Below are 23,083 nucleotides of genomic sequence, written 5' to 3' on the forward strand. Positions count from 1 at the left end.
GATATGATATTATGACCCTGCCATTACTAGGGAGACATATGAAAGCCACAGGCATCTACTCTTGCCTTCTCTCTGATTTTCTCCAGCGACCTATAGATGTAAAGGGTGTGATGTAATCTCACTGCATTAGCCTTACCAGCTCTGTTTCATTGGCTGCTGCTTGAGAGGGCGGGAAATGCAAATACAGTGATGTCACATCACACCCACACCTACACCCCACTCCCCACGACACATTATTGGGGAGATGTATTTCAGTGGTGCCCATGAGTCCCCCCAAAACATTGACATTGGACCTGTGTGTGGGCAAGGTTAGGTCATCAGCCCTGTCAGTCACACTCACAGAGAACAGCATGTTCTTCTTGTCCTGGTTCACAGCACGGGGATCTGGGACGGGGTCAGTGTGTTTGATCACGGAAACAGACTCGCCTGGTTGGGGTCAAGAAACAGTTAAATTGTCAAGGAGGGACCATGGTGGACTAAGTGGGTACAGGCAAGACGTATTGCATAAACACATGTCCCATGGGGAAGACACACACATGCACTTTTCAGTGGGTAAACGCCAGACAGGAAGGAGAGCTTAACCCTTCCTCAACTCCTTTTCCACTGAATTTTATCTTACCCACTGCTTTCTTTCCATGGAGCTCACTACCCCCTGCAAATATTTCTCTGTAGTCCCACCGACCCACTCACTGAGCCTCAAGACATGTCTATTTTCCCAGGTCTTCTCTTGCTTGTTGAGATTTTAAACTACATTCTCGCTACTTCTGAAGTGCCTAACAAGGCATTTTACAATATGTTATTATATTATATTTATATTATATTAGTTGCTTTTCACACAAGTGAGACGTAAAATTAGCCATGAGAAAATTCTGCCCAGAAGGTAAACAATTAAAATAAACAGGCCCATGAGGAAAAGGAAAGCAGGGAGGGAGAAAGCTAAAGAAACGGTAATATCAGTAATAATAATACGATTATGAACACTGACAGCAGCATCTACCATACCTGTCAGAATGGACTGGTCCACACGCAGAGTGGTGGATTTGATGGAAATGATGCGAATATCAGCCGGGACTTTGTCACCGACTGGAGAGGGAAAGAGAAAGAAAGAAAGAAAGAAAGAAAGAAAGAAAGAAAGAAAGAAAGAAAAGATTTATGAGTTCTAGTCACCGATAGATAATTGTTCATTTATTTCTTTTTAACTGTTAGCTGCTCTGAACATCTTCACTGAAGGGAAAAAAGCAAGGGTAAAAATTTAACATAAAGAAATAAAAAATAAATCCTAGACTGTGAGGGTAGAACACACGACTATATTGTGCCATAAGGAAACTGCTAGAGTGCCTCAAGAAATAAAGTGAACAATGGGAGGCCAAATGATGCATCCCACAGAGGAGGCCGCTCATTCTGTCTCTGCATGAATCTCTGGCCAAATATGCCTGCAGTAAGAAGGGCCAGAGAAGGGTAAGAAGAGGTGGGCCTCAAGAGCCCTGTGAAGAGAGTGCAGAGAGGAAAATGAGGGTACGTCAGAAAACCAGGGGGGTGGCTAGCCACTGGAGGGCAGTAGAGGATAGTAGACACTGAAGGCACGGCCAGTCAGGGTCACCAAAATGGGCAAAAAGAAAACAGACCAATACTGACTTGGATTAGACAGAGAGGGTCCCCCCCCCAAAAAAAGAAAATGGTTTCAATGAAGGATCACTGCTCAGGAGGTACTGTACTCCTGCGACAAGCTCTGAATGAATCTAATGGCCAATGTCTTAATATGTTTTAAATTAGCAGTTACGGTTTTAACTGTTTTAGGTGTTTTATATCTGAATTACTTATCGTGTATCAGCTTAATTTTAGTCTATTTATATCTGTATGCTCTCTGTTGTTGTATATGTTTGCACTCTGGTCAGGGACCGAAATAAATTGATTCCTGTTCATTGTACTCCTCCCAGTTTTAACTCCAGTAAATGGGTTTTCTATTGTTTCAGAAACCTGTAACAGCTGTTTTCAATAGATTTAACACAGATAGGCAAATATCTGTGTATTATCATTATTTATTTATTTATTTTATTTGTATAACACCATTTATACGTAGATCTCAGGGCAGTTCACAGCATAAAATCACAATATAAAAAAACAGAAAACATATAATATAAACAAAAACAACCCAATATTTCCCCTGGTGTAAACCCTTGGAAAGTGAATCCTCTGCTAGTTCCGGCTCTCTTAAAAACCATAGTCCGTCTGCAGTTAAAGTCAGGCCTAGTTCACACAAAAACCAGAGGAGATGGCAGGACATAAGCAACTTTCAAAGTGCTACAAACCCTTCCAAGCTACAATTTTTTAATCTACAAAATATTTTTGGAAATGTTTGCGCAAATTCGAGTGTAAACTTCCACATTTCAAAGTCCACAGTTTACATAAACAAAATCTGGTGCAGTTTGCATTTATTTAGGTTAAGGCAACAGGGTTCATTTTTGTATGACATTTTATTTTACACACACACACACACACACACACCCCGGCATGTCTTCATATTGATTTTGGATTGTTCCACCCATTAACTCAGAGGGTAGCCAACATGGTGCCCTCCAGTTATTGTTGGACTACAATTCCCATCATCCCTGACCATTGGTTATGCTGGCTGGGGAACCACCCACGCTTTCCCTGCATTAACTAATTTAGTATTACATGCAGTTTGTCATTACATATTTACCCTGCCATTCCCCCAAGAAGCGCAGAGAAGCATAATTGGTTCTCCCCTCAATCATTTTACCCCCATAGCAACCCTGTGAATTTGCTTGGACAGAGAGATGTTGACCAGTGCAAGGACACCCAGGGAGCTCCATGGCTGAGTCCTTGCCTAGCACTCTAACTCAGCCTTCGCCAAACTGATGTCTTCTAGACATTTTGGGCTATAACTCCCATCAGTGCCAGGCATCACGGCTGGCTGGGGTTGAAAGGAGTTTGGGTTCAAGACATCTGGAAGGCACTAGGTCAGAGAAGGCTGCTGTGGCCAACCCTGACTTTTGACGTTCTCTAGGAAACCTGTCTTTGAACAACAACACAAGTGGCAAAAGCAAATGCAGTCGATTCCAGTGAACTGGTTAGAATCAGAGCCCATTTACAGTATCCATGAAGAAGAAGAAGAAGAAGAAGAAGAGGAGGAGGAGGAGGAGGAGGAGGAGGAGGAGGAGGAGGAAATAATATGTCTACTCAAAACCAGTACACTGAAATACATTGTTATTTGGCTGTGCTGTATTCTGATCCTGTAATCTAGATGAGCCACAATGAAGAGTTCTCCCTATGTTCATCACACCCACTGAGCATTTGCCTCTTCTCTGTGCCTCAGATTAAAACAAATCACTTGCCACCTCTACCACATGGACAAGGCTGCGTCCCTATCCCAAACATCTCTCTCCCCCCCCTTCTCCCCGGCCCCCTCCAAGTTCTCCCATGACCAAGTTATTTATGAGGTAACATATAACCATATGCCATTCTAAAGTGGTTTATATGATCTTCTGTCAAGTTACCTGGCACTCGGTTATACTGCATAAGGGCTGCATACATACTGCACATTCAAAGCACACTTAAAGCATACCCTCCTTGCAAAGAATCTTGGGGACTATAGTTTACCCCTAGCAGAGCACCCTTAACAAACTACATTTCCCAGGATTATTTTTGGAGTGGGGGGGTGAATGCACTTTAAATGTATGATGCATACACAGCCAAGGAGCCTAACAGAGCAATCCAAACCATGTTTGCTTGGGAGTATGCCCTAGTAAAATGGGTTTATCGCAGCCTAAACAGGGGAATATTGTAGGAAGGGGGTACCCTCATAAATGCCTGGTTTGGGGAGACTTGAGGGTGGCCACTGCCTCCCAAAAATAGGGCAAAAGAGCAGAAGAGAACATGGATTGAGTTAAAATGTGTGTGTGCTACTTTATATGTATAGATGCATTAATATCATTTAAATAGAAATGCATACAAAGTGGGGAAGACTGTCTCCCAATGACCAGGGTGCCTGCATGCTCAGCTTCCTTGCTGTCTAGATTGCCCAGGCCTCTCCTGTTCTGATGGTTCTTTATACTGAAATCAGACTTGACAGGCTTTCAAATGGAGGACTGACCTCTGAAAAACAAGACCCAAAGCCACCCCGGGGGAATTGTTCGATGGTGGCGATGAGGATATATTGTAGGTGCCCTCAAGACCAAAGAGTGCAGGCCGGAGCAGATGGGGACGAGCTTTTTGCCCTAGCAATACCCCAGAGGCAGCACCCGCAGAGGCTTTCCCCTCCGCCTGCCTCCTTCCTCCACCTGACAAGGCACGGTAACCCTAGATGTCCCCATGCACCCCAGCTCGCTTTTCCACAAGCGCATTAAGTGTCTCTCTCGCTCCCTCCTTGCCTGCCTCATCACATTCCCCAGGCATCACCAGCTGCCTGCCACTGTCCATACAAGGTGAAGCCGGTTGCTGGGCACCATCCACTGCCCCGTTGCCTTCTCTCCTTCAAGGAGATGGAGAGGTCACGGGTGCCCTGACAGGGAGGAGGAGGAGGACTTCAGGCCAGGCCAGGCTGGGAGAGAGAGTGGTGGCAGGAGACCACGGATTTCTGCATCCCCAAAGGTGATGCTAAAACTGCTCAGCCAGCAGTGTTTAAAATATACATATAAATAAATCAGGCGAGCTTGCGAAGGTTGGCACAAAGCAGTGCAGAGATCCCTTCTCGGAATTATCTCTTCCTTAAATCCCTCTGGAGCACAAGGCAGCCCCTGGCTTCTCTTTTCCAAAGTATAATATTAACTCTGTGGAATTCCTTCCCGCTGAAATATTGTGACGTGGCCAGGTGCAAAGGAAGGCAGGGCTTGAATGGGACTTTTGCCAGCTGGGAGCATATCGTGAAAGGAATGAGAGAAGTTGCACTGGCTGGAATTCCCACTTCTATGGAACTCTTAAGAAGACACAAGAGCCTCGCCCTCTTCCTTTGCATCTGGCCGTGGCCCAAATCACGTGGCTTTTAAAAGGGGGCGGGTAAAACCATGGAGGATAAAATAGTCATAGCTAAGAAGAGAGCCTCCATGTTCAGAAGTAGTTTACCTGAAAATCCTATGCTATAGATAAACGACAGGGAAGGTGGTCATATTAATGCTGTATTTCTCAATTTAGTATTGATGATAAATTGTAAGAAGGAAAGCATTTAATAAATAAATCTAATAAAATAAGTAATAAATTGAGGACAGGCGGCGACAAATTAAGAAGTATTAGAGACAGACTTCGGCCCCTATTTCCCAAACAGAAGGAAGCATTTGTCAGAACTTTTAAGAATTTATTTTGAATGACTTCTGGTTTCAATGGAAAATGCTTTGTTAGGTGTGTGTTTATATAAATAATATTTGTTGTTTTATTTTATATCTATGTAACCCTTATAATTTTATCTATATCTAAGAGGGGCTTTATCCTCCTTCGCATTGCCTCAAAGAGGACCCAAATTTACAAAGCCGTCCCTTTAAAAAGACACAAAAATGCCCAGTAAGGAAGAATGAGGCCTCATATTTAGGGTGGCCATTTGCATACTGCCAAAAAAAGCATCACACACAAACACACAAGAAAGGACAAAAGTGGCCACTGCTGCACAATATTTGCATATGCTAATTTGTGTCTAGACGAAACACTTCACACTGCTATAATTTAAACAGATATACAACACAACTCTCCATAGCAGGGGAGTCTATGAGCAAATGACCTGTGCTCAGCCTGCTATCCAGGTGTACTAACTGTGGATGGGCAACTTCCAAGGTTCTCTAAACAGAAGACTTCTTCAAACAGAAGACCATCCTCTGTAAAGACTAATGGCCACCCTCCCCTACTGTGGGTAGAGAGAGAAAGAGGCAGCACAAACCTGGGGGGACGGGCTTCAAGAAGCGTATCACACATACAGCGCAATGCAGGGGGGGGGCAAATTCTGGGGGAGCCTGTCCCAACCACCCAGTGAAGGATTACAGCAAGTGTATGTGTTTGTGTGTGGGTGCCCTTTATATTTTGGAGACAGTTGTGCAACTGGCCCTGTGTGAGTAAATGATCTTTGAATTAAATTAATGCGGACCAAAGGGAGGGGACAGCTTGGCGGCTGGCCCAGCTTTGGGGACAGCTGTTGCCCAGTAAGTGCAGCTGAAGGGGATTCCTCAGGTCTCTGTTTTCACTGCTCCACCTCCAGGCTGCACCCACCGTGGGGACTGTCTGTTCCCAAAACATCCCCTCTGCCTCCACTCCAGGGTCAAGACAGGCCAAGCCCAAGGAGTAAACAAGCTACATGATGGAGGGATAGGCATGATGGGGCGAGTGGCAGGTGGGGTGAGGGGTGAGGGTGAGCCACAAAGACTTTGCTGAAGCAGCATCTCCAGTGCTCCCTGAGGGCTCGGGGTTGGAGGAGGGCATTATCTGACCCCACAGGGAACGGGCAACACTCCCCTTTGGATTCTGGGTAATGGCCGCTCCAAACCAGCACCACACAACTGGGGTGAGGAGACACTGGGTTGGGGATTTTCTGCCTGGTACAAGAGATCACTGAAGTGGGAGATTGATAGAAGTAGCCCCCACCCAAAATATGGAAATAGGAAGGGAACAGAAGGAGAAATCAGTGTTTGCAAGTGGTCATTATGAAAGACCGCCTGATGTTTGCTGCAACAGAATATGACAGGAAGAACTCAAAATGGCACAGGAGAATTTCCCAACTATAAGAATCCAAATATGGACACTGAAAAAAGAAACTTCACATCTTGAAACTCAGAACTTGTGTCTATGATTTGCCCTAATCCAGGCCTTGTTGACATTTACCCAATTGATTTTATAAACCCAAAACTAGGGAGAGGGTGTCTGACCCTTGATACCTTCCCTAGGCACATGCCCAATCCTGACATCTCACTTTAATTTTCTCTCCTGGGGCTGAAGCCTCTTCACCTTCACTTATTTCAGCTGTAGGAAGTCATTTCTTGCCATGCTACCTAAAGTGATCCTGCACCTATTAGAAGAAAGTTACCCTCTGCCCAAGGCTAAACATCACACCCCAAATGTTTAATCTAATTGTCACTCTCTAAGTTCATCACTATTCTGGCTGATACAGAGAGTCCAAACTGTACAACGTGTACGTACAACATTCACACCAACCGTCGCTTCAGTTTAATAAACCATTTGTAACTTTTAAGTCTAGCAGTGGAGATGTGGGGGCACTGAGACTTCTCTTTACAAGGGATTGCCTGTCCCTAATCCAGAACTGTTTGCTCATGTGGATGCTTACAGAGAAGAGCTCGTCATCTCCTTCCCAAGGTGCCTTTGGCCACCATAGAGAAGACTACATCCACTCTAGGAAGCTGGGATGTCTCCCTCTGACTTCATTACCCATGAGCCTACTTGTGGGGAAAATACTCCAGTCCATAAAGAGGGTATGAAGCATAGAGAAGCAAGGTGTGCTCTCCTAGATGTCCTTTACAGGAACAGCTAAGGCTGCTTTGACCTCTCTTTTTGTGAATGCGGCCATTTTTAATCCCACCCCAACGAAGTTTGTCTTTTAAGTTGGAGAGCTTGTGCTGTATGCACCACTGTGACTAAGGGATTTAAGTGACACTCGCAGCATACATTTAAAGCTTATGTCTTCCCCACAAAGAATCCTGGGAACTATAGTTTGTTAAGAGCACTGGGGATTATAGCTCTGTGGGGGCGGCTTATTACATTTCCCAGAATTCTCTGGAAATGTGCTTCAAATATATGGCATGGGTGTGACCTTAAAGGCTGTGAAAGATACCCATGCTGTCCCAAAGTCTCTTTACTCTATGTCTAGTCTGCTTCACCCTGAAGCAATCACTTTCATTCCTTGCCTCGGTCCGGGACTTACCTGCCACCTCTGCGATGTCACCAGGAACCATCTCCCTGGCCTTTATTCTCTGTACAGACTTCCTGTCAGACCGATACACCTTGCCCATCTCAGGCTCATACTCTTTTAGAGCCTCAATGGCGTTCTCAGCATTCCTCTCCTGAAAGTAGAAGAGACACAACAGCCATAGTTAATATCCTCTCTGGAGGCAATGCTTTGACACTCACAACCACACACCAAATGACTGGGCTACCCAAAAAGCAATAAAAGAAGCAGAAACACAGCAGTTTGGGCTGCTTTGGTGGGTAATAATAATTTTTAAAAAATGTGTTGCTTTATCCTGCTTCCTAAGTCCTTGTGGGTCCTTTGCCCCACTTCCTGCTTGTAGCTTTCCCATTCTCTCCTTAGGCTTTGCAGTACAGCAGGGGAAGCTGTGGCTCTCCATAGATGTTGTTGGGTCTCCCATCAGCCCTAGTCGGCATGGTGAAAGGCCAGGGAAGCTGGGAGCTATGGCCCCAGCCCACTCTTTCAGTACAGTGAAAACAATACTGACCGAGCCACTGGTAATTATGTGTGCGAAGCCCTTTGAGGCACTATGCAAATGCTGATTCTGCATGGTTGTTGGTTTGTTTACCTGCCATACTCCAACAATGGCGTTGGCGATCAGGATCAGCAAGATGACAAATGGTTCCACGAAAGCTGTGACAGTCTCCTCGCCTTCCTCAAACCAGGCCAGCACCTGCCAAAAAAAGAGAGGCACATGCTTAGAACTGGGGGAGCGGGACCTTCAGCCTCCATCTTGCGCAGGCATAGCTCTCACTCATTTCCACGGTTAGGAATCCTGGCTCATCCTTCGCCCTCCCCTCCCTTATCCTTCTGGGATCGCATTTGCCTTTTGATTCCTCTTGACATTTGGAATCTTGAGACAGCTGAACTCTGCCTGCACTTTGCATGTGTACAAGATGAAGCGTGTAAGTTGATCCCATGAAACCCGAGAACTCCGGTGCAAAGGGCTCCTGCTTGTCTGTGTGTGTGTGCAAGCCTATGGATGTTGTGTAATTGTGTGGGCAGCTGCAAGTGTGCAACTGTATGCACAGCTTCAAGATGTGAAGAAAACACGTTTCCCAAGTGCAAATGAAATGTTCCAGTCTGACCCAGCTCTATGCCGCCCCCTGCTGGAGGGAGCTGCTCTCTTTCTCTCTCCGTGTGTGTTTGTTACGTAAACACAACATGGGTATTAGGGTTTGCACACTTGCAAGGGTAGTGTGGGATGCAACCCATCTGCTCCTCTTGTGTCCTAGATACACCATGGAGACAACAGTTGTCAGAGGGGCGATATTCAATCAGCATGCTATTGTAAATTGAGTTAAAATCTCCCAGCCAGTTTTGGAATCTCCATATTTAAGATTACCAAAGAATAAATGAAATCGCAGAAATGTAGTGCTGGAAGGGATTCCCAGGGTCATCTAATCCAATCCCTTGGTTTAGCCAGAATCTCGTTTCTTGTCATCTGAATCCATTGGTTCAGGTCCTGCCCTCTGGAGTAGCAGAAAACAAACTTGCTCCGTAAACAACAGGTTGCTTTTTTCTGTTTGTTTCCAGTTCCAAATATTTGCAATACAAAAGGAGCCCACCTTTTACTATGTTTATTCTTGAAATAACCACAGTACTGGAAACCAAGTTGTCTGAAATGCAAATTGCCAAGTATCCAAATGTTCCTAGGTTGGCTTGCGTGCTTAATGCTTAATTAAGTTTCCTGCAGGGTAAAAACTTAAAGTCAAGCTGCAGAAAAGGAAATAAAGACTAGACCTGGGATCCTTCATCTGAAAGAGGGGTGAGTATGTAAGGGCTCATACACACTTCTGCTTGTCCCGTGCCTAGAAAGCACAGGTCCAGGCAGTTTTCTGCTTGACCCAGGTGGTCCAAGTGTTTTCGTCCCTTGTTCTGCTCCTTTCCCAGGAAAAACCTGCTATTTAGTGCTAAATCAGAGAATCAAATGTCAAGTTCATTTTGCCGTTTGCTATGATTGACTGAGTGCTAAAGAGCAGTTTTCCCCGGGGGTGGGGGGAAGCAGAGGGATGAGGAAGTGTGGATAAACCTAAGAGATAGGAAAATATCACAACTTGTTCTCTCTCCAGCTTGCCATGTACAAGCATAGCAAAGATTCTTTGGCCATGTTGGCTGGCCGGGTCTGATGGCAGCTGGAGTCCAGCAACACTTGGGAGACTGTAGCTTCTATAGGTTCACCAGAGTCTATACAAGATACTGTTGTCTCTCTCCAGAATCCCTGTAATACAGCACACTAATTGGTGATTTGCATGAGAGAGGGAATGAGAGAATTATTAGTTGCTGGATCACAGCAAGCCTGGTCACAAATGCCTTCTTCTCCTTGGTCAAGAAGATGCCAGGTATCCTAGGTTTTCTGAGGAGCAGTGAGGTGAAGGGGCTCAGGCTACCTGAGAACTAGGCCGTTAACGGTGACCTTTACAGCGACCTCTTGGTGCTGAGCCAGGCCATGTGCTCTTCCAGAAATTAGTATCACGGCCCAAGGTGGCTGCATCTCAAGTGTCAAGGAACCGGGCAGCGAGGCAAGTTGTGGAGAGGCAAGATGAGGGGAGGGAAGCGTCCATTTCTGTCGCTTCCATTTTATAGTTATGGTGGGAGTGGAAGCAGGGCAGTTGGCAAAGAGGTTTTGGAGCTGGTTGGCGAGCTCTCCCATTAATGTGAGGGAACTCATTTTCTACATACAGGAGCCTAAAGGCCAAGTTATCCCCATGCCCTGTTGCCAGTTTTAGTTTATTTACTAATTTGAGTGGATACAGAAGTATATAATTTGAGAGATACACCTGCTGTAAAAGCACAATCACTACATTTTTGCCTAGACAACCTTCTCTACAATCTACTCTCTTGGGATGAGTTCAGGGGAAATTGGTTCTACGGATTCATAGCAGAAGCTGGCCATGCACAGCCCCGATTGGCTGGAAACTAGTATATCTCTAACCCCTAAGCATGAAGGGAAGACCGTCTATCGAACCAGTGCACAATGCAACCTGTCTAAACATTGTGCAGTCAGAGAGGGCAGTTTGGCTTGAGCTGGAGGGGGGGTACCCTACAGTGCCGTGACTTGGATGTGTACATCTGGAAACACTTTACATTTAAATAGTGGTGAGGAAAGATAAACTCTCCAGATGTTCAGATGTTTCTTTAACATTACTTCACACATACCGTGTGCCATACCATAGAATATGTTCCAAAACTGAGCCTTGAGTCATATTAGGTCCCAGTGAATGCTTCCAGTGATTGATGATGCAGCTTATCAATATGGCAGATCACTGAAGAGCAAAGCTTCTCAGCACACCAACTACGGGCATTGGTACACATCAGCCATTGACTCTAAAGAAAACCGGTTCATCTCTTGCCTAGGATGTGTCTCCTTTTGACACTTTCCCTCCATGTGCCCCCAAAACCGCTCGCCTCTCCTTCCCAATGCTGGCTGTATTTCAAAGGCCCTTCTCTGAGTAACCCAAATTTCCTCACCCACAAGGCCACAGTCACTTACAAAGGAGATGCAAGCTGCGAGTAGTAGGATTCTGACAAGCAAGTCTTCAAATTGTTCCACCACCAGCTCCCAAATGGTTTTGCCTGACAAGCAAGAAAGGGAGGTGTTAAAGGATCAGAGGGCACAAAAATTCCAGTTTCTGAGGGCAGTTAGCTAGAAAGGGATTGGGGAGGGCACCTGAAATGACATACGTTTGCCATGAAAGATGGATTCTCTATGATAGGCTTCGAGCAAAGCCTAGTCAGGGAGGTCTAGGTGAGCTATAAGCCCCCCAGGTGCTCTTTTCCCGAGGGCTCATCCACATTTCCACTTGTGCCATGCATAGAAAGTACAGATCCAATCAGTTTTCCCTTTGCCCCACTCCATTCCAAGGGAAAAGCCACTCTTTAGCGCTAAATCGGAGCAAATGTCAATCCAGAAAATACTGAATTGCCATTTGTTCCAACTGAGCAGGAAGTGTGGATACCCCCTGAGGGTCTAACTACGCATGAACAAAAGCCTGACAGAGAACAAGCCACTTCAGAAAGGGAACTTGGGGCTAAGAAGTGGTGGTTGGTGCTTAACATCTCTGCCGTTTCTCTCCAGATTGCCTCCTCCAAGTTGATTTTTCTCCCTCCAGAGCAATGTTCACCCCTTTCCCATAAGTGAAAGGAAGAAATCACCTCTTTTCTTATAAGTGGCCCCACAACTCACATTGCTGGCTCAGCAACACCTCAAAGGCTGGTGTATACCCAACCCTCTTTTCTTAAGGCAAGTGTATGGTATGTCTGGTAGGATAGCCAGGTGCCATAGGCTTGGGCAAGAAGAAGCCTGTGAATGGAGCCTGGAAGCTAAGCGGGTGCCTGGCAGATTGTCGATGGAGCCTGGTGGGATACGGGTGAGGCCTAGTAGCTGTTTAGGGGATGAACTTGTTTGTGCTTGGTGCCTCAGGCTGAAATTTGATGGGAAGGGTAAGCTGAAGAGAATAGGTAAACCTTTCAGGGCAAGCAAAAAAAAGCCCCATTGATTATAGTTCCCCATCTTGACATTTTAGTCCTTGCGTTGGAAAACTGGAAAGATGGCTAAAGGTTTAAAACTTAAATCCAAAAATAGAGACCTGGCAGCTGTAATTGCTGCTTTACAAAGTCAGCAGAGAGAATTTGAGCCAGGTAAGATCAGGGTAGACTGGGGCTTCCTATGTCCTAACACTTCCCAACACCTTTCCACACCAGTATTAGGGACTCACCTTCTTCAGCTGGGAGTTCTGTGGGGTTGAGAGAGAGAGGGAGAGAGAGAGAAAGAGAGAGAGAGAAGCGGGTTAGGGTTGTGTTTTATTATGACTTTGTGGACTGGATTGTCAGGCAAAGGTGGAGACAGAGAAGAAAGGCTCTGTGGTTAAGTTAATGAGGCTGGCTTCTCACATGGAGTTGAAGGTTAATATCGCAGATCAGAACTGAACAGTTAGAAACAAGCCATGGGGTCATGCTTAGGATTATAGAACTGATTGTGAGGCAGACACAGGTTAATTGTGAGGTGGACAGGGGTCTCAGCTACAGACAGCAAAGGGGCCTTCTACCAAAATTAAGGTTATGGGCTATAGTTTTGAAAGAAACCATTGGGCCAGAGCTGCTGCCGCAGAATTAAGTTGGGTGTGAGGTGCCCCTTGTTAGCAGGACTCCACAAGGAGTTGCAGCCAGTTGCATACTCATGTGCATAACACAACATAGTGAAATAGGTACACACTCACAGCAACCCCACCTTATCATATCTGTGCCATGTACTTGTGTCCTGTAACCCCCCCCCCTCAATTCCCTTCCCTAAAAGTTAAGACTTGGATGCTAGAGGATATCATGCACGGGGAAACAGGGAGGAATACATTGTCCTTGTTGCTTAACTGTCTGCATCTTCAGCAGGCTACTACTACCCCCTGCAAAAACAAACAAACAAACAAGCCTCCCCTCTTCTTATTGACACCCTTCCCAATAAACCACTACCATTTCACTTAACTGCTAAACTCATGTTCCCCAAGGACATCACCCCCTCCCCAGTTACCCTGCATCCAGCCAGCCTGTCCCTTAGCGGCTGTGGAATATCAACCCCCCCCCCAAGGCAACCTCCCGGCTGCTCCTACAAGTTGCCCACCAGCAATTTTAATATCTGTTTCATACCAAAGGGAATTACTGGGTTATTCTTAGCAAAGCAGCAGCTGCCCTGTCCCCAGCCTGGCTACCTCCCCCCATCCTAATAATCTTCAGTGCTCTTCTCCTTTGCTTTTGCCTCCATCCCTGTTCACCTTCCATTGCCTACTTAATCGGGCTCTTCCTTCCCTTCCTATGCCTATGTAACAATTCTTATTTGGCATGTACTGAAACCCCACCATTCCACCTCCTCTCTGTGTGTGCATCCGCCCTTTTTGTCTAGAAGCCATGGCTCTGCATCCATCCACCTCTCCATCTCTTGCCCGATCATCCTTGGCTTTCCTTTGGTTCTCATATCCGTATTTAGGTGGCCATCCTTTCAGCTGCATCCTTCCATGCATCTCCCTCCCTCCCTCTGCCCTTCTCTGCATCCTGGCACCTTGACGTGTGGGTACCAATAACTCAGGCAGCCACTCACCATTGTATCCGTATTTCTCCAGGTGCTTCTTCACCTGCTCGGGAGAGAGGCCTGAATTCTCATTCACTCCAAAGTAAGCCAAGCACTCCTCCCCTGTTTTGGCGTGGGCGTTTTCCATCGTTGCCCAACCACAGCTGCCCCGTTGCTGTGTGAAAAGGTGCTCCTCTCTTCCTGTCGGCTCGGCCTGCTTCTTCGACCCCCCTGACTTGTGCGGTCACTCGTGCCCCCTTTTGAGTTCCTTCTCCTTCTCAACAGACCATGGTCCTTGGCACACGGTATCCAACGATGGAGGGAAAGCCCACACGACCCGTCCTCGCACAGAAGCCTTCACCGAGCTCGGAGGCTGGCACACGTCCTTATGAGGCAGACCGGGGCCCAGATCCCCGGACATTGTCGGTGGGCCCCCATTGGGTGACTGGTGCTGACATCACCTCAGCCACCAACTCACATATGGCCTTCTGCGGAGAGAAGGTATTTTTTGCTGACTTGAGAGGGAGAAGCCAGGAGGGTGGTTGGCTTGGCTTGGCGGGGGTGGGGGGGAGAGTAGGGGAGAGGAGGCCGGGTGTCCACAGACCCATGTGTCACTCAAATGTTCGCCTGTTCCTTGCAAGAGATCTCACCCTAGCCTCCCCCTCCTGCCTCTAGCAGATTTAGGGTTTATTTCTGTCACTTGTCGTCTATAATGAAGACACACAGAGGACTGGGTTACCCTCGCTCCCATATATGCTATTAGATCAATCTGCTTGCCGCGTCTTCTTCATTTGCGCAGAATTAAATGTTATATAATTACTCAAACATGCTTATCCCTGTACGTGTATAAAAACACGTATACAGTACGTGTTTTGAAACATTCTTTTTATTTTCTGTATCAGAGCAATAGCCCGTTTACCTCGGGATGCAGTTTCTGACCATGACCAATCAGATATTCTACGTCCTGTCATTTGTCTTCAGTATCTGTTACTTGAGGTGTGTGGCCTCTAAGCATGGTTGCTGTGTCTCTGGCCATTGTGGCTAGTAACCACAGGTCTTCCACCAATGTTTAAAACAACACAAACAGCCCTTTATTGTGGAGGTTGTCATAATCCCTGTGGCAAGTGACTTCTTATGTTTTTAATGTAATGGAGAGAGACTATGGCCTCATCTGCACAAAATATTTAAATATTTCTACTACTTTAAACAGTCATGGCTTTCCCCAAAGAATCATGGGAGCTGTAGTTTGTTATAAGTGCTGACTGCTGACAGGTGTGAAGAGACCCCTATTCCCCTCACAGTGGTCATTCCAGCATTCTTAAATTGTCAATTCCTCTTCCCAGGGAACTCTGGGAATTGTAGCTCTGTGAGGGCAACTGGGGGGGGGGGGTCTCCTAACAGCTCGCAGCACCCTTAGCGAACTACACGTCCCAAGATTCATTGTGGAAAGCCACAGCCATTTAAAGCAGTATGATACTGCTGTGAATGCACAGTGCCTGTGAGGCCTATAGCTTTCTTAAACCTGTTCCCAGCTGTACTGGGTGACCTCAGCATTTTTCTTCAACGTAATAAGAAATGAAATAAAACTAGGTTCTTGCATTTGTTTCTTTTGTAATCAAAAGGTTTTCCTGGGGAAAGTGCTGGGGCAAAAAAAGAAAAGAAAAAAAGCACTCTGACGCAGTGTGGACCTGTGTCTAGAAACACAGACCTTCCAAGTGTCCTGATTTTCCAGGGACAGTCTTAGATTTAGAGAAGCTGTCCTGGTTTCTGATTTGATCCTGAAATGTCCTGCTTTTCTTTAGGACATCCCTATTTTCATCAAATAAATGTTGGAGGATATGGAGTTATCTGACCCCCCAAGCCATCTGAAGGCAGTTCAGTGTTTGATGTTTAATGTTTTATTATATTTTTATATATGTTGGAAGCCGCTCAGAGTGGCTGGCGCAACTCAGATGGGTGAGGTATTATTATTATTATTATTATTATTATTATTATTATTATTATTTAGGATGTCCCTATTTTCATTGGAGAAATGTTGGAGGGTATGGAAAAACAGCACAAAAGGAAGTCTGGATGAAGCCTCAGCATTGTCTACAGTGACTGGCAATAGCTGTCCAGATTTCAAGTTGAGGTTATTTTATTCTGGAACTTTCTCCACTGTCTCCTTCCTTGTGAGGCTATATTGACCTATCTGCCTCCCTGCCCAGTCAGCGCATCCATTCGAGCAACCATATTAATCAGTTATCATGGGTTGCCTGAAGCTTTCTTGCTGTGGTGTTTCAACAGGCGTTATGTACAAATTGTTTTTATTGGTTCATGTCCTAAGGGCATAAGCCTCCAACCCAAGAAAGCTGGCTCCATGTGGTAAGATTATCACCTCTTGTTGGATTGATAGCAAGCTGTCTGAAGCTGGATAAAAATAGTAGCTAAGGTGTTGGTGGTTACTGAAAACTCAAATGAGATATTAAAAGCTGGAAACAAACAGAAAACTAAAAATAAATGATTAACATTTGAATAATAATTTTGAGGCCCCTCCCCGGCCCAAGGGTCTTTGTATATGTGTTCATGCATCTTATTCCATTTTGCCTAATCATGATGCTGGTCCTCAAGAAATGGAACAAGGCACAGTTTTGTTGGCCAGTACTTGTCCATGGGCACCCAGCTTCTTAGGATCACACAGTGTGTTGTGAGGTGAGATGTAATGCCAAGGCTTTGTGCCATGGATGGGATAATAATAATAGTAATAATAGTAATGGATTTTTTAGGGGTTGCAGGGAGGGCAGGTGCTTGAGCAATCTGAGTAAGAAGTTGGGAGCCAGTTCCTCTGCTATGGCTTAATCTCTGGGAGGGCAACTGGGGAAGGGGTGGGGGTCAGGGACATGAACCAGATTCCTTGAGCATTGCAAACATTCCCCCCCACACACCATCCCTGGTATTTGACATTTGTGTGGAAGTGACAGCTTCTTTCCAAGAAGTACCTGAACACAAGAAGAGTGCTAGATAGAAGGAGCTCCATCAACTCATCAAGTAAAGAGGTGATGAATATGTCTGGATTTCTAAGGACTTGGTGGAGAGCGGGCAGGAGGAGGAGGAAGAGAGGGGCTCTTGCTCCCAAAAACTTTTTAATCCGGGAAGGAGGAAGCAGGAGAAGAAGGGAGGTGAAACCTCATATCACAGACAGGGCATGGTGGGGTTTTAACCTGTGTTGTTTTGAGAAAGGATTCCCCACCGAAACTGGCGGCGTATTTTTTCACGGCAGCTGTTCATGTTCTGGGTGAACGTTGAAGCACGGAGCTTTTCCTCAGGGACACCCCTGGAGCCAAGAGAGGGAAGCTGAGTATGCTGACCGAACAGCACCAACTGATCTCACACTCAGCCAGAGAAAAGAACTGCACTATGCCAGTGCCAAAAGCGAGAGGAAGTATACCCAAAGGGGCCTCTAAAATTAATCTCTTGTTTCCCCCCTCCTCTTCCTCCTTCCTCATCCCTTCTTCCTTTTGTGTCATGTATTTTATAGTGCAAGCCTGAGGGTAGGGACTGTATGAGCTTTTCACGCATCCATAAGCCCCCTTCTGGGAATCAACACTTTGACAAAATGAACAAATGATACTTTGCATTGAGGGTGTGTTCACAGGACCAGATGAAGTTGTCCTCCCCTTACCCTCATCCCAACCCCCGCTGCATTTCACAGCTCTTTCCCCATTTAGTTTCTGTTTCTGTACACACCAGGAGACAATGGGACATTTTTTTACCTTAGGCAAAGAAGTTCACACCTTGGTTAGAGACAAATTAGGAATGACTTGAGTACATAAAAAAATTGTCTTTTAGACCAATCTAAAGGATACATATAAGGGACACGGGTGGCGCTGTGGGTTAAACCGCAGAGCCTAGGACTTGCCGATTAGAAGGTCGGCAGTTCGAATCCCCGTGACGGGGTGAGCTCCCATTGTTCAGTCCCTGCTCCTGCCAACCTAGCAGTTCAAAAGCACGTCAAAGTGCAAGTAGATAAATAGGTACCGCTCCGGTGGGAAGGTAAACGGCGTTTCCGTGTGCTGCTCTGGTTCGCCAGAAGTGGCTTAGTCATGCTGGCCACATGACCCGGAAGCTGTACGCCGGCTCCCTCGGCCAATAAAGCGAGATGAGCGCCGCAACCCCAGAGTCGGTCATGACTGGACCTAATGGTCAGGGGTCCCTTTACCTAAAGGATACATATGTGTTTTGGATTACTTTGTGTGAACGTGGATTAAAAACCCAGCACTGGAAACCACAATAAATGGGAGTGTGAACACAGCTGTAGAGTCTTCAACCACAATGCCCTGAACTTATTGTTTGCTTTCTTTTTAAAATAATTTTCATTATTTTCATTAAACATTACAAACAACAAATATAATCACACATAATTGTTGTGGTTACAAGCCTGTACAAAAGAAAGCACAATACAGAAGCAAGGGGAAGTATGCACCAATATAGTATTATGAGCACTCTGCTCTCATGGATTTGGAGATTCATCTTAACGCAAGGGTCCTATGCCTCATTAATCACCCCACTTTTAGTGAGCCCCCACATGGCCCCTCCACATAGGATATTGAGAGTCAGGGAATATGAAGTGTGCTGTCTCTTATTATGAACAAGAGTTTCTGAAAAGGCTAGACCTGTTTCAAACTAGAAAACTCTTCTTCAGGGTGATTTTCTTTCTCCTTTCAGCTATTTCAAAGCTGAGTCTTCTTTCTCTCCATTTATTCCCTGTAACTATGGAAGCCTGATAACTTGTCTGGCTTTTCAGCCTTCTTGGGACTATTTTAAAAACAGTGTGAGAGAAAGAGAGATGCTAGTAGACCACAGGTGATGAGGTATGTGGTTCACAAATTCTGGAGGCCTGCCGTATGGCAGCTTTGCTCCTTGAGGAACGACGCCTCTTTCTCATCCAGATGCCAATCCAGATGTATAAGAGTTTATGGAAAGTTTAGTAGTTGCCGCAATGGGACGTGTCAACAAATAATGGGACTTGTCCTATCACCTCCATCATCTGAGGCCTGGTCTGTATGTATGAGGTGAGGTTAGGTAAAGGTAAAGGTACCCCTGCCCGTTCGGCCCAGTCTTGCCAGACTCTAGGGTTGTGCGCTCATCTCACTCTAGAAGCCGGGAGCCAGTGCTGTCTGCAGACACTTCCGGGTCACGTGGCCAGCGTGACAAGCTGCATCTGGCGAACGCCGTTTACCTTCCCGCTGGTAAGCGATCCCTATTTATCTACTTGCACCCAGAGGTGCTTTCGAACTGCTAGGTTGGCAGGCAGGTGAGGTTAGGTGGTGGTAATTAGGTGACAAAGTCCGTTGAGGTGGTAGAATGGACTATATTTTCATACACTAGGTAGAGGGGAAATCATATGGTTAAATGCTCCCTTGTTCAAAACCTTCCTGTGCTCAGAAAGTGGACTGGAGCGGAACCTTTCTCCCTGATAGCACATTTTTTATTTAGAGGGAATATTTGCACAGGAAAGCATTCAAATCCACCACCAGGTCCTGCATCAGAATTGCAGTGCTTTGGGGCACCTCCTGGGGCCCCAGCATCACAGCAGGGTTCACAATTACGGTCTGCCCTGGAGCCTCATTTTCTGTGAACTGCCCTGAGAGCTCCGGGTATAGGGCGGTATATAAACTCAAGAAATAATAAATAACTACTGTTCCCATCAATGCTGGGCAGCTGCCATTTCAATACCCTATAGTGCTTCCGACATAATGTCACTCTGCGGTGTTGTGTAGCATTGAAGCTGCATCTGCCTGGTGCTGACCAGCATGCTGACACCACCAATGCCCACCAGGCATCCACCAGCAGAGGAGGGTGCCCCTTTAGAGAGCATTTGCCCCCTCTAGCCTAAAAACTGCCCTGCCCCAAGGCACAGTCTGAAGCAGTAACATCCATGGGAGATGGGCAACTGCAAAACTAGTGTGAACAAGCCACTTTTGGTTGTCCTCGCTGCATCCTTTTGTTGGGAACATATTCATAACTCGGCTGTTTTGAAGGTGGCTTAGCCCATCCTCCACTCTCTGACCATCTCTCTGCTGCTGCCTCTGCACCCAAAAGACATGTGATTCCGCAGGTCTCTCCCCGATGGGAACATTAAATCCTCTGGCCCACGGACACCAAATCCTTGCGTGTGCAATGGTTTGCGGGCAGTAAAGAGGAAGATAGGGTTACGTGACGGCTGCTGCAGTGACATTCTTTGCTTTAACCTGATGCTGACCCCCTCGCCACATCCTTGCCCTGCCTGCAGAGAGCTCGGCTCCCAGGTCCCCTGTGCCCCTGAGCACCCCAGATACACCACACATTTAAAGCACATGGCTTCCCTCAGAGAATGCTGGGAACAGTCATTTGTTCAGGGTGCTGAGACTTGCAGCTCTGTGGTGGGTAAACTACAGCTCCCATGATTCTTTGGAGTAAGTCATGTGCTTCGCATATGCTTTAAATGTATGGTGTGTGCAGAGCAAGGCAAACTTCCCTAGAGACTGAGTACCACAGCTTCCGTTCTATGGTTCTGCCCTCCATTGCTATCCATTGTCCTTCCAGTGATGGAAGCACGTGGAACAGAGCCTCTCTACATGCCTCAGTATTCCAGGTGTTGCAGAATGACAGTGGGAGACGTCTCTTGTGCTCTCTGTGTGCATCTGGTTGGCCCCTGTGGGGAAAAGGATGCTGGACTAGGCAGGCCTAAGTGTCACAGTCCAAATCCCAGGTTTCAGCCCATTCCATCCTGCCAACTCTTAAAATCATCTGTAGTGCATAACAAGAAGCAGGACACTGGGACATTCAAGCCCCTGACAGCTGATACAGCCATTTCATCAGGCTACAGGAGACGGGACCACAGGACCTCTGCAATGGCTTTGCTGAAAGACCAGCTTCAACAGGCCCCTGCCTCAACTGTCTTCTGTCTTCAGCCAAAGGCTATAGAGGGAGAGCTGGCCTGGGACTGCAAAGCCTCTCCATCTGTTCTGCTGAAAGACCAGAAACATTTGGCTCCTTCTCTCCAAATCTGTCCATTCCAGCTGGTGGTTACAAGAACTCTGTAACAAAGGACTACGGCCTGAGCTTGCTTTTTTCCCTCCTCCCTCCCTGCCTCTTTTCCTTGTGTGTTGTGCATGTCAGGTTGTATGTAAGCTGTCTGCAGGGACTGTTTTACATAGATTTTTGTTAGCCTTTCCTGGAGCCTTTGTTGATGGTACAGACATAAACATTTCAATAAATAAATTAATTCTGAGGATTCAGCTAGCTCTTAGCGCTTTTCAGGGGAACAATATTGTTATGCCCTCTCTAATCCTCCAAGCAGTGACAATTTCCGGAGTGCACAATGTACACAGGTCCTGTTCCCTTTGGACGAGGTAAATAGAGACTGACTCGTGTGTTTTTATGGTAGATGATTGTATTTACACATTTATAGGGGATTTCTAAGGGAACCATCAGCACCATAGGATTCTTGCAGAGAGCAATACAGTGGTACCTCCGGTTGCGGACGGGATCTGCTCCGGAGGTCCAGTCGGATCCTGAGGTTTCCGCAACCTGAGGACCGCTTCTGCGCATGCGCGAGCAGCAAAACCCGGTAAAATACTTCTGAGTTTGCCGCTTTCACACCCCAAAGTTTACGTAACCAGAGGGTTACGTAAAGTCCTCTTTGTGTGTCATTTCCTGCCACTCTGAAGTAAAACTACATCATCTTCGTAGACTGCCTGGTGTCATCATCCACCACAAATTGGGGAAAACTGTGGAAAGACAGACATGCTCACTACCAGTCCAGAAGGAATCAGTGGCCATTTCTTTAGTTATGCAAAGGCACATTAGTGCCAATATGCTCAATGAAAGGGAATCTGCTGGGCTAAACTTGTCTAAGTTTCACCCAGGCATTTCTAGACTGGTAGAGCATGAGACTCTTAATCTCAGAGTTGTGGGTTCAAGCCCCACATTAGGTGAAAGATTGCTGCATTTCAGGGGGTTGGACTAGATGGCCCTTGTAGGCCTTCCAGCTCTACAATTCTATGATTCTGTTACCATTCAGAGGTGTGATTCAGTTACATACTGTACTGGCAAATTCAGGTTGTTGTTGATCTGAAGCTCTTGTGACACAAATCTTCTCTTCATACACCCCCTCAAAAAAACAAACCCCACAGACTTTTTTGCGATAGGGAAAGCGACATGAAAAGGCACTGGAAAGCAATTGCTTGAACCACTGTTGTATAACATCCTTGCAAACAAATCAGCATAAATGTTTACTCCACAGCTAGTGTTGCCTAACTCCCCACAAACTTTCTGCAAACAAGTCAGCTTGAATAGTCAATAAACAGGTGGTCTGGAAGCGAGGAGATCTACTACTCTAGCAGTTTCTTTTTACAACCAGAGTCACAGTGCCTGTGGGCGGAATCCTTAGGATGTCAGCCAGACCAGCTGACCCACCCATTACAATATTGTCAGTTCTGCCTCTGGCCAGGAACTTGGCCACCACTTTCCCATCTTGCAAAAAGAGATACCACGTTCCTAAATGGCAGGAAATTTCCAAGAAGTCCCTTGCCGGGAGCGAGCTGGGCACTTTCCACATTGGGAAGCACCAGATATTTGAACTACTGCCAAGGAGCCTCGTTTGCCTAGGGGCCTTCCCTCTAAAATACTTAGCGTCATTGTTAATCGCATTCCTGATTTGTAACCCATTCCAGGTTTTTCCCATCCTGCCTTCTTGCCATTACGTGGGTGAGACCAGAAGGCACACATGAACAATTACATATGATTATCATGAATATTGTGTCAGCCGGAATTGCAGGGATCCCCATGTATTTATTATGTGCATTTGTCCATCGCCTCGTGATAGCAGAGTTTCCCGAGGAGACATGTAACCAGATCTGCGTGTAGTTCCATTTCACACACGACTTCCTCCTTATAAGGGCAAGCACAAGCTTCAGGACTTTCATGGGAAGGAGATTTGATGGCAGACCTTTCTGCATATGCCCCAACGTGCAATTTACGACCAGAGGGGGAGAGGCCCTTCTTGAAGGTTCACAGTTGTGTTTGGCAAGGAAGGTACAGCCCCCTGAGAAAGGGTTTCCCCCTTGGTGGCTCCCTGTCCTTGG

At 46.3% G+C, this 23,083-nt stretch overlaps 1 protein-coding gene across 2 annotated transcripts in view; it reads right to left on the reverse strand.

Moving 5' to 3' along the window:
* Positions 1 to 14,374, reverse strand: part of ATP2A1 (ATPase sarcoplasmic/endoplasmic reticulum Ca2+ transporting 1) — a 31,729-nt gene extending 17,355 nt beyond the window's left edge. The window contains exons 1-7 of one of the 2 annotated variants that reach the window (XM_053361090.1): positions 14,007 to 14,374; positions 12,637 to 12,654; positions 11,412 to 11,494; positions 8,487 to 8,591; positions 7,874 to 8,012; positions 1,003 to 1,083; positions 341 to 426 (exon numbers count right to left, since the gene is read on the reverse strand). In XM_053361090.1, coding sequence (XP_053217065.1) covers positions 341 to 426; positions 1,003 to 1,083; positions 7,874 to 8,012; positions 8,487 to 8,591; positions 11,412 to 11,494; positions 12,637 to 12,654; positions 14,007 to 14,124 — 630 coding nt within the window. In that variant the 5' untranslated portion in view covers positions 14,125 to 14,374. The remainder of the gene's footprint in view (positions 1 to 340; positions 427 to 1,002; positions 1,084 to 7,873; positions 8,013 to 8,486; positions 8,592 to 11,411; positions 11,495 to 12,636; positions 12,655 to 14,006) is intronic. The other variant, XM_053361091.1, reaches the window with a different exon arrangement.
* Between the last annotated feature and the right edge of the window lie 8,709 nt (positions 14,375 to 23,083).

Source organism: Podarcis raffonei, chromosome 13 (genome assembly GCF_027172205.1).
Source record: "Podarcis raffonei isolate rPodRaf1 chromosome 13, rPodRaf1.pri, whole genome shotgun sequence".
In the NCBI taxonomy this organism is placed as follows: Eukaryota; Metazoa; Chordata; class Lepidosauria; order Squamata; family Lacertidae; genus Podarcis; species Podarcis raffonei.